The sequence below is a fragment of the Delphinus delphis genome, chromosome 8 (assembly GCF_949987515.2).
Source record: "Delphinus delphis chromosome 8, mDelDel1.2, whole genome shotgun sequence".
Taxonomy (NCBI): Eukaryota; Metazoa; Chordata; class Mammalia; order Artiodactyla; family Delphinidae; genus Delphinus; species Delphinus delphis.
In genome coordinates, this window is record NC_082690.1 from 34,092,499 (window position 1) to 34,108,704 (window position 16,206).

The 16,206-nt window shown below is 33.1% G+C and overlaps 1 protein-coding gene across 1 annotated transcript in view; it reads left to right on the forward strand.

The window, feature by feature from the left end:
- PGR (progesterone receptor) overlaps nt 1–15,804 on the forward strand; it is a 98,737-nt gene extending 82,933 nt beyond the window's left edge. The window contains exons 7-8 of the mRNA XM_060017219.1: nt 12,679–12,836; nt 15,486–15,804. Coding sequence (XP_059873202.1) covers nt 12,679–12,836; nt 15,486–15,641 — 314 coding nt within the window. The 3' untranslated portion in view covers nt 15,642–15,804. The remainder of the gene's footprint in view (nt 1–12,678; nt 12,837–15,485) is intronic.
- Nucleotides 15,805–16,206: the final 402 nt, after the last annotated feature.

Genomic DNA, 16,206 nt, shown 5'->3' on the forward strand with positions numbered 1-16,206 from the left:
CTCGAATGGTGGGGCTGGGGAGTATATCAAGAGGAAAAGCAGAAAAGCTGAACCCTTAAGAAGAAAGTTTACCTCATGAAATCTATGCCCAGATACAGATTAATACAGGATCTAAGGATCCATAGCCTTATCCCCCACCCTTGGAAACCCTATCTGGAGCATAGATCTGCAAGCCTAATTTGATGAAAAAGCATAAAAGGGGTTAAGGGAATTGATATGGGACTGGCCAAGAGAGTCAACTGGAATAAATGTAATAATACAGCAGTTAATGCCTGTCATTCTTTTCTTGACAGTAATGAATCCAATAGCAGATATATCATAGATAGTCCTAGATCTCCCAAATTAGTTGATATCATTAACATAATTCTGTAATTATGGCTAGGCTACATTATGCTGGGGACCAAACAACCCCAAATCTCAGTAGCTTATCAAAAAAAATTTTAAGTATTTATTCTTCTTACTATATTTCCAATGCAGATCAACAGGGAGGCTCATTGTCATCACTCAGGTGTTCCAGGCAAATGGAGGCTACATCTTGACACATGCTTCCATAATCACTAGAGCAGTGGTAAGGAAAGAGAGTGGTAAGGGAAGGAAGGGAGATACGTATGACTTCCACTCACATACCATAGAAGGCAAGGTTTTTGGCCACTTGCAACTTCAAGAAAAGGGAAAATCATATATTTAGTGAATAGTACTATACATTATATATATATATATATATATATATATATATATATGTTATTATATATAATTGTGTGATAAAATTTGCACAAATTTTAATGAGAGTTTTTAGGAGAGACTTGGCAAAGTTATTGAAAATTCATCCTTAAGTCTTAAAAAATAGATAAGTATTACAAAAATCTGGGGGCAGAGAGAGAATTAGAAAGCTAAAATAATAAAGTGTGGAAGAGAAATACATACACTGAATTAGTCAAGTCAGACTAGTATATACTAGAACTTAATATGCTGCAGTGGAAACATCACAGATCTTTGAGCATGGAACAAATAAATATTGTTGAGAAAAGTAGCTTTATATTTGGGGGAAACTTAGTTTGGATATTTAGCTCAAATTGTACCCTAAAATAAATGGCACATATAAGCACCTTAATTGTTAAAAATTAGCTAAAAGGAATATAAATGATTTAGAAATCTCAAATAAGGAATACCTTTTAAAAAATGAATGCAATAGGAAAGTTGGCAAAGAAAAAGTTCAATTATTTGATAAGAATTTAAACCTCCCATTTGCCATTAAAAATTAAAATAGATATCCAGGAAAATATGGCAGTTTGAACACACACTTTTACCATCGTTCCTAATAAAACTACATAAAAATATTAGTCAAGGGATTTTTTTGAGAAATAAAATAAAAGGGAAAGAAAATGAAAGAAAAATCAATAGCAATAAAATTCTGCAAGCCAGCAAGTAGAACTAATTTAGCATACCTGAGAAGGTGGATTCTAAGCCTGAAGTAAGAAAAGTCAAAGAGCACCTTGATTTGCATCACTGAACCTCTAACATGTTTTGCAATTAGTGACAACAATGATGTTGTTTTTTGAAATGAGAATGCAAGTAGAATTTAAAACACCAAATTCTGTTGAAAATTTATTTCCAAATATCATCCAACCATGCAATTGCTCTTCTGCAACTAAGGCAGAGATTGTAGGTTTATTCCCTGAAGTGGATATAATAGAAGGCAGCTGGATTGGTGAACTGCAGGCACTGATGAGGGTGAGGGGTTTGATAGTGTAAACAAATTAAGTACATACAAAATGTTGAGACACCATCCTCCAAACCCACCTATCTTCTGGAACACCGTCATCCAAGTTTATATTCTCCAGATAGGAAAATGAAAGATTCTTCTCTAAAGAATTGGTTTAGCTGGAAAGAAAAAGAACTAAATATGCTAATAGCAAGAGTTTCTCTTTGAAATAGCCAGATTGCCCTGCACTAAAGCTCACAGTCAATAAGCACTACCCATTCAAACAGAACTATCAATCAGCTTTTAAATTTTCTACTCTTGAATATAAATAAACAACCAAGGCATCTGGGGAAGGCGTTTGATATCAAAAACAAAGACAAAATTAAAAAAATAAAAACTTGGAGGAAACAGAAACCATGTAGGGAGATGAAAACTTCAAAATAATTTAAAAGCCATCCTTCTTTAGAAAGATAAAAGAGCATATTCCAACTATAAAACAATGACTGGATACATGAAAAAGGAATAACACAAAGAAAGAAAAGAGCTCTTGGAAATTAAAAAATATATATATATATATATATATATATATATATATATATATATATATATATATATATATATTTTTTTTTTTTTTTGCGTTATGCGGGCCTCTCACCGTTGTGGCCTCTCCCGCTGCGGAGCACAGGCTCCGGATGCACAGGCTCAGCGGCCATTGCTCACAGGCCTAGCCGCTCCGCAGCATGTGGGATCCTCCTGGACCGGGGCACGAACGCGTGTCCCCTGCATTGGCAGGCGGACTCCCAACCACTGCACCACCAGGAAGCCCATATATATATATATAGATAGATAGATAGATAGATATTTAATTTAAAAGTGAGTACTGCCATTGGCTGACAGAGTTGAAAAACCTCTCAAAAGTTGAGCAAAAAAACAAAAACAAAACAAAAAAAAAAGAAAAATCACAGTTCAGAAGGAAGCCCAACACCCAAATCTAGAAAGAGAATAGCAAAACATTAGAAAAAGAAATAAAGATGTAAACATTAAGGGAATAGTCAGTCTTTTCAGCAAATGGTATATGGAAAATTTCATTCAAAAAAAATTAAGTTGTACCCTTACCTTAACACTATATACAAAAATTAACTTGTCATTTTGGGGAGAGGTGGCCAAGATAATGGAGTAGGAATACCGTGAAATCACCTCCTCCCACAGACACACCAAAATTACAGCTATTTTCAGAGCACCTATCTATGAGAACAACCTGAAGACTATCAGAAAAGATTTTCCATAACAAAAGAGATAAACAAGGAAGCATAAATAAGGAAGCACAATGACTCAGGTTGGAGAAGTGGAAACATAGTACAGTCAGGACCCACATCCCTGGGTCAGCAACCCACAAATAGAAGAAATATCACAATTGTATAGGTCCATTCCAAGAAGCAAGGGGTCTGAGTCCTATATCAGGCTCCCCAGCCCTGGGTCCTGCACCAAGAAGATGAGCCCCCAGAATATCTAGCTTTGAAAACCAGTGGGGCTTATATTTGAGAGAGCTGGAAAGCTATAAGAAACAGAGGTGCTGCTTTTAAAGAGCATATGCAAAATCTCACATACTCCCAAGTCCTAGCGTAATGCCAGTAGTCTGAAAGGAGCCTGGGTCGGACCCACTTGCTGATCTTGGAGAGCCCCCCAGGAAGGCAGAAGGCAACTGGGACTACCCCTAGGAGCAAAGATGCTGGTGGTAGCCATTTGGGGAGCTCATTCTACCATGATAACACAGGTGCTGGCAAACATCATTTTGGAATCTTCTCTCTGGATTAGCACAGGGGGCTTACCTTCCCTCCAAAAAGCAGGTACCAACCCCAAGCCACCCTGGGCTGCCAGCTACACCCGGACCCAGTCCTGCCTGCCAGTGGGCCTGTAGCCACCACATGAGGCAGGGACTCACAGAGAACCAGCCCTCCCTACCAGTGCACCCACAGTTGTCAGTCAGAAGGGCACACACCCTCCACATACTAGAGAATATAGCTCTGGTGGCCAGAGGGGAACATACTGCTGGGTCCCTAGAACGTCTCATTCATAAGGCCAGTTCTCCAAGATTGGGAAATGTAACCAACCTACATAACACATAGAAACAAACACAGAGAGTTGGGCAAAATGAGAATAAAGAGGAATATGTTCCAAACAGAAAAACAAAACAAAATCTCTGTAAAAGAACCAAATGTATTGGAGATAAGCAATCTACCCGCCCTCCCCCCCCCAAAAAAAAGAGTTCAAGGTAATAATTGTAAAGATGTTCATGAACACAGTGAGAATTCCAACAAAGAGTTAAAAAATACAAAGAACCAATCAGAGCTGAAGAATACTATAACTGAAATAAAAAATACACTAGAAAGAAAGAATACATTAGATGATACAGAGGAATGGATCAGTGATCTGGAAGATGAAGTAGTGTATATCCCCCAAGCTGAACAGAAAAAAGAAAAATGAACTTTAAAAAATGAGGATAGTTTAAGAGACCTCTGGGGCAATATCAAGCATACTAACATTTGTATTACACAGTCCCAGAAAGAGAGAAGAGAGAGAAAGGGGTCAAGACCTTAAGAAATAATAGCTGGAAAAATTCATTAACCTGAGGAAGGAAACAGACATCCAGATCCAAGAAGCACAAAAAACTATAAATAAGAAGGACCCAAAGAGGTCCACACCAAGACACATGATACTTAAAATGACAAAAATTAAAGATAAAGACAGAATCTTAAAAGCAGCAAGAAAAATAACCAGCTAGTTATGTACAAGGGAACTTCCTTAAGACCATCTGCTAACTTTTCAGCAGAAACTTTGCAAGCAAGAAGAGAGTGGCATGATACATTCAAAGTGATGAAAGGAAAAATCCTACAACCAAGAATACTCTACCTAGCAAGGATATCATTCAGATTTAAAGGAAAGAAAAAGAATTTCACAGACAAGCAAAAACTAGAAGGGTTCAGTACCACTAAACCAGCTTGACAAAAAATGTTAAAGAGACTCTGCTAAGCAGAAAGGAAAGGCCACAACTAGAAATATGAAACTATGAAAGGAAAATTCTTACCAGTAAAGACAGACATACAGTAAAGGTAGTAGATCACCACTTGTAAAGCTAGTAAATGGTTAAAAGACAAAAGTAATAAAATCATCTGTATACAATAAGTAGTTAAGGGATACACACATTAAAAAGGTATAAAATACCACCTAAATACATGAAGCAAATAATAACAAACAAAAAGGGAGAAATTGATGGTAATACAATAATACTAGGGGATTTTAACACCCCACTTACATCAATGTACAGAAAATCCAGACAGAAAGTCAATAGGAAACATGGGCCTTAAATGAAACATTAGACTAGATGGACTTAATAGATATCTACAGAACATTCCATTAAAAAAACAGGAGAGTACACATACTTTTCAAGTCCACATGAAACATTGTCCAGGATAGATCGCATGCTAGGCCACAAAACAAGTCTCAATAAATTTAAGAAAAATGAAATCATATTAAGTGTCTATTCTGAACACAATGGTATGAGATTAGAAATCAACTACAAGGAAAAAAACTGGAAAAAATTACAGGGAGTCTAAACAATATGCTTCTAAACAACCAATGGTCACTGAAGAAATTGCAAAAAAATAAAAATATACCCTGAGACAAATGAAAATGGAAAAAAAATGTTCCGGAATCTATGGGACACAGCCAAAGCAGTTCCAAGAGGGAAATTTATAGCAATACAGGCCTACCTCAAGAAACAACAACAACAACAAAAAAAAACAAATGAACAATCTAATCTACACCTAAAGGAACTAGAAAAGAAGAGCAAACAAAACCCAAACTTAGTAGAAGAAAAGAAAGAAAGATCAGAACAGAAATAAATGAAACAGAGATGAAAAAACAGTAGAAAATATCAATTAAGCTAAAAGCTGGTTCTTTAAAAAGATAAACAAAATTAATAAAGCTTTAGCCAGAATCACCAAGAAAAAAAGGAAGAGGGCCCATAAAAATAAAATCAGAATTGAAAAAGAAGTTACAGCTATCACCACAGAAATACAAAGATTGTAAGAGGTTAGTGCAATATGTACCAATTAGTACAAATATGCCAATAAAATGGACAACCTAGAAGAAATGGATACATTGCTAGAAATGTGCAATCTCTGGGATTGACATATGTACACTATTGATACTATGTGTAAAATAGATAACTAATGAGAACCTACTGTATAGCACAGGCAACTCTACTCAGTGCTCTGTGGTGACCTAAATGAGAAGGAAATCCAAAAAAGTGGGGATATATGTATACCTGCAGCTGATTCAGTTTGCTGTACAGTATAAACACACAATATTGTAAAGCAACTATTCTCCAATAAAAAAATAAAGATAAATTAAAAAAAAAACTAAAAACAAAAAAGAAATGTACAGTCTCTAAGAGTGAATTAGGAAGAAATAGAAAATATGGACAGAATGATTACCGTTAATGAAATTGAATCAATAATCCAAAAACTCCCAACAAACAAAAGTCGAGGACCAGATGGCTTCACAGGCAAATTTTACCCTATCATTCTCAAGTATTAAAAAAAATAAATAGGCCAGCATTCTATGAGGCCAGCATCACCCTGATACCAAAACCAGACAAAGATACCACAAAAAAAAAGAAAATTGCAGGCCAATGATGAACATAGATGCAAAAACTCTCAGCAAAATATTAGCAAACTGAATTCAATAATACATTAAAAGGATAATGCACCATGATGAGGTGGGATTTATCCCAGGGATGCAAGGAGGCTTCAGTATCTGAAAATCAATCAATATAATGAAGCAAATTAACAAATTGAAGAATAAAATCCATATGATCATCTCAATAGATGCAGACAAAGCTTCTGACAAAATTCAACATCCATTTATGATAAAAACTCTTAACAAAATGGGTGTGGCGGGAACAGATCTCAACATAATAAAGGCCATATATGACAAACCCTCAGCCAATGTCATACTCAGTGGTGAAACCTGAAAGCATTTTCTCTGAGATCAGGAACAAGACAAAGATGCTGACTTTCATCACTTTTATTCAACATAGTATTGGAAGTTCTAGCCACAGTGTCAGAAAAGAAAAAGCAATAAATACCATCCATATTGAAAAAGAAGAAGTAAAACTGCTGCTGTTTGCAGATGACATGATACTATATGTAGAAAATCCTAAAGATGCTACCAAAAACTATTTAAACTAATAAATGATTTCAGTAAAGTTGTAGGAGAGAAAATTAATATACAGAAATATGTTGCACTTCCATACACTTATAATAAATTATCAGAAGGATAAATTAATAAACAATTCCATTTATAATTGCATCAAAAAGAATAAAATACCTAGGAATAAACCTAACCAAAGAGATAAAAGACGAGTAATCGAAAAACTGTAAGACATTGGTGAAAGAAATTGAAAATGACACAAACAAATGGAAAGATAGACCATGCTCATGGATTGGAAGAATTAATGTTGTTAAGATGATCATACTGCCCAAGGCTATCTATAGATTCAATGCAAACCCTATCAAAATACTACAGACATTTTCCACAGAACTAGAAAAAATAATTGTAAAATTTGTATGGAAACACATAAGACCCTGAATAGCCAAAGCAATCTTGAAAAAGAAGAATGAAGCTAGAGCTATCAAGAGCCCTGATTTCAAACTATACTACAAAGCTACAGTAATCAAAACACTATGCTACTGGCACAAAAACAGACACATAGATCAATGAAACACAATTGAGATCCTAGAAATAAACCCATACTTGTAAGATCAACTAATCTAAGACAAAAGAGGCAAGAATATACAATGAAGATACAGCCTCTTCAATAAATGGTGTTGAGAAAAGTGGACAGCTACATGCAAAAGAATTAAACTGGACTACTTTCTCACACCATGTACAAAAGTAAATTCCAAATGGCTTAAAGACTTAAATGTAAGAACTGACACCATAAAATTCCTACAGTATGTTTTATTGCCTATGTTTGGCAGTATGCTCTTTGACATTGGTCTTAGCAATATTCTTTGGATCTATCTCCTCAGGCAAGGCCAACAAAAGCAAAAATAAACAAATGGGACTACATCAAACTAAAGAGCTTTGCAATGTGAAGGAAACTTTCAGCAAAATGAAAAAGTATCTTACTGAATGGGAGAAGATATTTGCAAATTCTATATTTGATAAGGAGTTAGTATCCAAAATGTACAAAGAACTCATACAACTCAATATCATAAAACAAACAACCTGATTTAAAAATGCGCAGAGGACCTGAAGAGACATTTTTCCAAAGAAGATACTCAGATGGCCAACAGATACATGAAAAGATGCTCAATGTCGCTAATCATCAAGGAAATACAAGTCAAAACCACAGTGAGATACTACTTCACACCTGTCAGAATGGCTTATCATTAAAAAAGCAACAAATAACAAATGTTGGCGAGAATGTGGAGAACAGGGAACCCTTGTGCACCATTGGTAGGATTTTAAGTTGGTACAGCCACTATGATAAATAGTATGTAAGTTCTTCAAAAAATTAAAAATAGAACTGTCATATGGTCCAGCAATTTCACTTCTGGGTATATACCTGAAGAAAACAAAAACACTAATTTGAAAAGATATATGCATACCACTGTTCATTGCAGCACTATTTATAATAGCTAAGATATGGAAGCAATCTAAGTGTCCATATATATATGTCCATAATTTTATATATATATATATATATATATATATATATAGGGCAATATATAATGGAATATTACTCAGCCATAAAGAAGAAATCTTGCCATTTGCAGCAACATGGATGGATCTAGAGGGTATTGTGCTAAGTGAAATAATTCAGAGACAGACAAATATTATGTGATCTCACTTACATGTGGAATCTAAAAAACAAAACGAACAAAACAAAATGAAAACAGACTCATAGATACTGAGAACAAATAGGTGGTTGCCAGAGGGGAGGGGATAGGGAGCAAAATAGGTGAAGGGGATTAAGAGGTACAAACATCCAATTACAAAATAAATAAGCCAGGGCATGTAATATACAGCATAAGCAATATTGCCAGTAATATAATAACTTTGTAAGTAATAACTTTGTATGGGGACAAATGTTTTCTATACTGATTGTGGTGATCATTTCATAATGTATGCAAATGTCAAATCATTATGTAGTACACCTGAAATTAACATATTGTACATCAACTATATTTCCACAAAAATTTTAATTAACTTGAAATAAATCAAAGAACTAAATCTAAGAGCTAAAACTATGAAACCCTTAGAAGAAAACAGAGGGAAAGTTTTGTGACATTGGATTTTGCAGTGATTTCTTGGATATAACACCCAAAACACAGGCAACAAAAGAAAAAGATAAATAGACTTTATCAAAATTTAAAACCTCTGTTTATCAAAGGACACAACACAAAGAAAAGGCAATCCATTGAATTGGTGAAAATATTGAAAATCATATATCTGCTAAGGTAAAAGTATTAATATCCAGATGAATAAAGAACCTCTACAATTCAACAATAAAAAAATAAACCAATTTAAAAATAAATAAAGGTCTTGATAGACATTTCTCAAAAGAAGGTTTACAAACAGCCATTAAAATGCTCAGCATCACTAGTCATTAGAGAAACACAAATAAAAAACACAATTAGATACCACTTCACACCCATCAATATGGTTACTTACTCTCAGTAAAACAAAATATTATACTAGAAAAGAAAAGAAATCATAGTAAATGCTATATGACTTGACTGTAGTAGTATTTTGCATAGCTAAAGTAGTAAACACTGAATATTGATCTAACCAATATTAGGAAAATGATATTAGGAAGAGGAGGAATAGGAAGTTCTACATGTGTGAGTGTGTTTGTGGTGTGGGGGTAATAGTAGATCTGGAATATGGAAATAGAGCTACAGCCCCATTTTCCATACTGGAAAGTCAAAAGTTAAAAATAAAAACTCAAGGATCAGCTCTATAAGGATGTTATTTAAAGCTATGGAAGGAAAGATCAAAAGAAATAGTTGAAGTAATTGAAAGTGTTTGCCTGGAGCATGGCAAAATTTGGATTGCCTGGGCAGTACTCTTTGCCCTAATAAAGTTACACAACTGATTAAATATTTTGAAACTGGGCTTTAAACCACAGACTGAGAAGAATATTTAAAATACAGCTTAGATCACTATAAACAAATACAAAACAGAAAAAAAGTCACTAAAAAGCTTAAGAAAATTGTTCAACCTCACTAATAATTAGAGAAGTGAAAATGAGATGGTATTTTATTTTTCTCTATAAAAAGCAAAGATTACCTAAAATGAAAATACTCAGTACAAAGCACACAACAGTTAACTAGTAAGAAGTAGTTTAGAAATGTATATTATCTGTGTTAAGACAGGTAATACCTTTTACTCTAATAATTCTACTTCTAAGAATATATCCATAAAAAATAAGACATTCATCATAAGTATTGTTTAGATTAGTAAAATATTCCAAATGTCAAATGATAAAACAATTAAATAAATTGTATGTCCTACACATTTTTGTGATATTAAATTTTATGTGTGAATTAAAACATTCATTTTTGAAGAATTTTGAATGATATAAGTAAATGTTCTCAATATAATATTAGGAAATGTCCTGAAATATTGGATTGTAGGATCTCAGGTGACTTGTAATTTTCCATGTATTTTCTGTATTTTCTAAAATTTTTCCAATGAATACACATTATTTTTAAATTAGCTAAACCAAAAAAAAGTATTCTTTTTTTAAAGTATTCTTATCTAAAATAGCATCTGGCTAACTGCCCTTCACTCACTCTCTCCCACTTGCCACTAATATATTTACAAGAAATCCTAAAAACCCACATGTGGAATCAATAAGAATCTGAGAGAAAATTCTCCAATCATGTAATGCTGGGTGTAATAATTAAGAAAATAATGAATTAATGTAAAGAGCTCAAAGGAAATAGAAATTTTTTGGAGAGCTGGTTCATCATAGATCTGAAATCTAGGGAAGAGAGTAGGAGAGGAGGATAATTTTCAGAGATATCCCAGGAGCATAGGATGAGAGCCTAGTGATTAGATTATCATATCCTAGGAGCATGTTGTTAGTGTTGATACTAAAAGAATGAGGCAGTGTGGAATTAGGCCCGCTTCTCTTGTAAAGAGGATAATTGGTTCAAGTCTGGTCCTAAACATTTAGATGGATAGACTGAGGGCTTTGGGTTACTAGTTTTCCAACTCTTTAAAGCCCAATGAAAAGACAGTACTTCAGTAATCAGAAGAAAAAATTATTTTACAGTCATGTTTAAGAGTGATAGAGATTTGAGGATTGGTTGGGAAGTGTAAAAAGAGTTATGGATGTTTAAAATAACTGCTATAGGGATTTCCCTGGTGGTCCAGTGGTTAAGACTCTGAACTTCCAATGCAGGGGGCATGGAACTAAGATCCCACATGCCATATGGTGCAGCCAAAAAAAAAAAAAAAAATTTTTTTTTAAGTAATAAAAGGTTAAAATGGTAAATTAAAAAAAAATAGCTGCCATATGAAGTAAAGGGACAAGATCATAGATACACATAGCATATACATACAAATGTATGTACAACAGTTAAGTTTTCAATTGGAGCAAAAATCTCATATTGCCAATTTAGATTACCTTTCTAAATCCCTTTTATACTCAGGATGTGAGCTCTTGAAAACTCAAAACCAAAGAATTAACTTTTGGTTTCTATCGGTTTGTTATCTGCAGCCATCTTTTTTCCAAGGGAAGTGGAAGCCAAGGTCTGATTCGGGTAGAGGGAATAAAGTAGGAGTTTTTGAAAAAGGATTATTTATTTCCCTTTGCTGGACACATATGGTTGGCTTTGCTCAAATGAAGTACACTTCTCTATAGAAATACTGCTAAGGGTCAAGATCATAAATCCAGAGATTATGTGATTTTTCTTTCAGCAATCTGGATGTAGTTGCAGAAAAAGTCAGAAACTTCACTTCAGTTTGAAGATTTGTTTGTAGGACAAGTGAGACCAAAGTAAAAGAAAACAAGGAAATTGGGAGTTCTGGTAATAGAGTTGCTAAAGAAATCAACCAGGACATCTCAGACAAGTGACAACAGAAGGACCGAAAAGATTTAGGAGAAAAGCAATAGGTAAATTTACTATGTAGTGAAAACAAGAGAACTAGTCATAAGAGTAGGAAGTTGTGCCCAACATTTTGATGTATGAATTAAAGATTTCAGAGGTAGATATATAAATTACCAGTTAACATCATAATAGGAATGAGAGGCATTCTCAGTAAAATCAGCAACAAAACAGGGGTATTTACCATTACTATCATTTTTTAATATTGTTCTGGAAGTCTTAAACAATGCATTGAACCATGAAGCAGAAATGAGAGCTACAACTGTTGGAAAAGAGAAAATGAAGCTATTATTTGAATATAGTATTGTCTTATACCGAAAAAAAAATCAAACAAAAGCTGTTAGATTTAAAAATATAAATTAATGAATAAATAAAATAGAGTAAAACCAAGTGGCTGAATATAAGAGAAAATTCAAATATCAATGGCTTTCTCTCATATCAGCAGGAAGGAGACAAAGACAAAAAAGATCCAGCATACATGTAGTTGTAAACTAAATCAAACTAAGTATTTTAGACAGGAATGTAGAATAATGTCAGGTGCTCTTTTGAGCAAATGCTAATAGCTTTAAAACAGGTAAGCTGAAATGTTCTTTAACTTACCTAGTTGTTCTTATCATATTCTTCAAAAGAACTAGAAGTTTACATGTTCTAAAACTTTTCCTATTTAAGATGTCTGTATCTAGAGTTGCAAATCAAAATAAATCATTATACAGCTCAGAAATTTATATTATAAACTGCTAGTGTCATCTTTTTTAAACATAACTGCCACTTGTAATTATCTTCTTGAAGTTCCTTTGGAAGGACTAAGAAGTCAAAGCCAGTTTGAAGAGATGAGATCAAGCTACATTAGAGAGCTCATCAAGGCAATTGGTTTGAGGCAAAAAGGAGTTGTCCCTAGCTCACAGCGTTTCTACCAACTTACAAAACTTCTTGATAACTTGCATGATGTAAGTATTTTGCTTTCTAGAATATTAATGATTATTTTCTGAATTATATCTATAACTTCTTAAATGTGAAATATAAATTTTACTTCATGTGTTTTCTTCAAATTTATATTTGTACTTACATTTTAAAAACCTGCATCATACTGCTCAGAATTTATATTATGCTTTTTTCATTTTCAATGTAGATCACCCACATATCCTTTTACTAGTATTTGTATAATTTGAGAGTAATTTAATGGTTGATAGGAATTGTGATATATTTTTCTGAATATGCTCTCAAATGTTTTTGTCTTAAGCTAGAAAAGATTTTATGTATACAGGAAAAGCAAAGATATGGTTGTGGAGAATAAGACTCTCATACTATTTTGGATGGAGTTATAAGTCAGTAACAATGCTAATGGACAATCTGGCAGCATGTAGCAGTAGTTAAAGTTTGTGTGCTTTTCAAATTCCCACTTTTTAGGACTTATCTTAAATAAATAATTAGACAAGTATTTAAGATATGTATGCATCATTCCCTATACAAGAGGAAAAAAACCCTAGAAATACCTGACACCAAAACTGGGTAAATAAAATAAGATATATGGGGTTAGTCGAGACATATTGCATACAAGCTTTTTTCACTACTGTGTTCAGAAACCACACTAAAATAACAACAAAGCATAAAAAAACCCTCTACTCACCAGGTCAAATTTGAGGCCTCACTGCTGAATATGAACTGACAGCCAAGATTATTAGCTATCTAGATAAAGCCTCTAAAATGTAAGGCAGAGAGCAAAATAAACAGGAAAAAATGTAACTTAAAGGAAAAAGCAAGAGTGCAGAAAATAGAAGAAAGCTTCAAAAAATTAAGATATTCAGAGAAATAAGAATGATTTTTGCAGCAATGAAACAAGAATAGAAAACATTTAAAAAGGAACATTTAGCAAGAAAACACTTTTGGATAATTAAAGAAGAGCAGAAATTAAAAATTCAATATAAATATAAAACTCAGGAAATATAAATCTCAGGAAAACCCAGAAAAATATAACAAAAAAGATAAAGATATGAAAAAGGAGAGAGATAGCAAATTTAGGGGATTAGTCCATGGGGTTCCATTCTCCAGTTAGTAGTAATTTCCAGAAGAAACAAGAGAGAAAATCAAGGCAAGGAAATTATGTAAGAAATCATAAAAGAAAAGTTGCTAGAACTGAAGGATATGAGTTTTCTGAGTGTAAGGGCCCAGTATACAGGCACAGCACAACTGAACCAAGGCACATTGTAAAATTTCAGCATACCTGGAATAAAGAGGGTATCATAAAATATACCAATGAAAAAACAAATAAGTCACATCAAATCATCAGGATTCAGAATGATGTTAGACTTCTCAATAGCAGTACTGGAACCCAGAAAACAATGGAGCAATACCTTCAGAATTTTCAAGGAAAGAAAAATCTTCAACAAGTTTTTTTACCAGCCAAACCATCAAACAAATATGATGGCATCATAAAAGTATTTTCAGACTTGAAAGATCTCATAGAGATTATCTCAAATACAAACTTTCTCAAGGGCACCTGCAGGATTTCTTACAACAAAACACTGGAGTAAGCCAAAGTAGAAGATTCAACCCAAGAGAGATGCAAAGGGGTGTCCCAGCACACTAACTAATGAAGAGGATTTCAGGACACTAATACCAAGAAAAAAATGGAACTGAGCTATTACCAATTGCATGAACATATTGAAGTGAGTCTTTACAATTCTGTCAGAAGATTTGCCTATGGCTTTGTAATATAGAAAAAACAAAGGAACAGAAACATAAGGTGATTAGCCCTAGCAAAATTAAAGTAAGTCATATAACAAAGACAATGTAATCCAGTAAAAAACAAAAATCTTTGTAATATAAATGTTAGATATCGATTTAGCCAAAAATTGAGATATAACTATATAGAGAATGGAGAGAAGAGAAAGTGTGTGTAGTTGGGGAGGGGGGTATATAGTACAAGAGAGCTAAATACTCATTTAATAGAAACTTTATCAATAATGTAAACTTTGGAAAATAAAATTTATTAGAAATACACAGATAAATATCAAATGACACAGGCTAAAGAAGTTTAAAGTGGTTACATCTGTGTTGTTGCTGCTGTTGCTTTTGTTGGTATAGGTCTTCCAGTACTAGCTGACTTTCAAAATTATGTACACGAATTACTTTGACAAAATTAAAATTAGATTAAAATGGATTATGCTGGGTTGTTTGTACTGAAATAGAAGAGTCTATATATTGTCTATATGTTGTTATATGAAAAAGCTGGATTAAGAAATAGACTATAAAGTAATTTCATTTATGGAAATATATATGCATGTGTGTATATTATGTGTATACCTGAGTATGTATTAAAAAAAACCCTTGAATATACCAAAATGTTCACACTGGTTATCCTGTGGGATTACAGAATACTTTCATTTCTTTAAATCTTTCTATATATTAGGATATTTTGTCATGAGTATGTAATATTTTACATATTATGCTAGAAAGTGGAGGGAGATGTTTTCAGTTCGGTAAGAAAAAAACATCTTAAGTATTTCTATTATTAAAAAAATAAGCTGCCATGTTTGTATAGTATATGAATATATTATTTTTCTTACATGTTTCTTATCCATTTGTTAAACCAACAGCTTGTCAAACAACTTCATCTGTACTGCTTGAATACATTTATCCAGTCCCGGGCACTGAGTGTTGAATTTCCAGAAATGATGTCTGAGGTTATTGCTGCACAATTACCCAAGATCTTGGCAGGGATGGTGAAACCTCTTCTCTTTCATAAAAAGTGAATGCCATTTTTATCTTTAAAAAATTAAATTTTTTCTGTTTTTGTTTTGGTCAGGATTATGAGGTCTCGAGTTTTTACAATGTTCTTCTCAAAGCCTTACATTTATAACATATCGTACTGTGTAAATTTCAGATAAAAGTTGTGAGGTTTAATTGATTTCCTCTATAAAGCATAATTTGAATTTTTAGTGTTTTCGTGTACCCATATTTTCTTTTAGAGTTTACAAGATTGAAAAAGTATTAGGTTGATTGTTAAAGTTAATCTTATTCATATCATTTCATACCATTTAGGTGAGATTTTTAACTTTCACATATAACAAATCTTCTACCGTAGAGAAAAAAAAAATCTTATACATAAAAATAAAAAGTTATTATATGTTCTTTCTATATAGCTCCCTTTGGTTCCCTAATTATATTTACAAAAATGAAACCTTAAAATGGTATGCAAAATTCTGTCTATATGTGTGTATATACATTTTCATGAGAAGGAAATTTATAACCTTAATCAGATTCTCCAAAGTGTTTTTAATGCAAAAAATATACAGAAAAAGAGTTTAAAATTCTTGA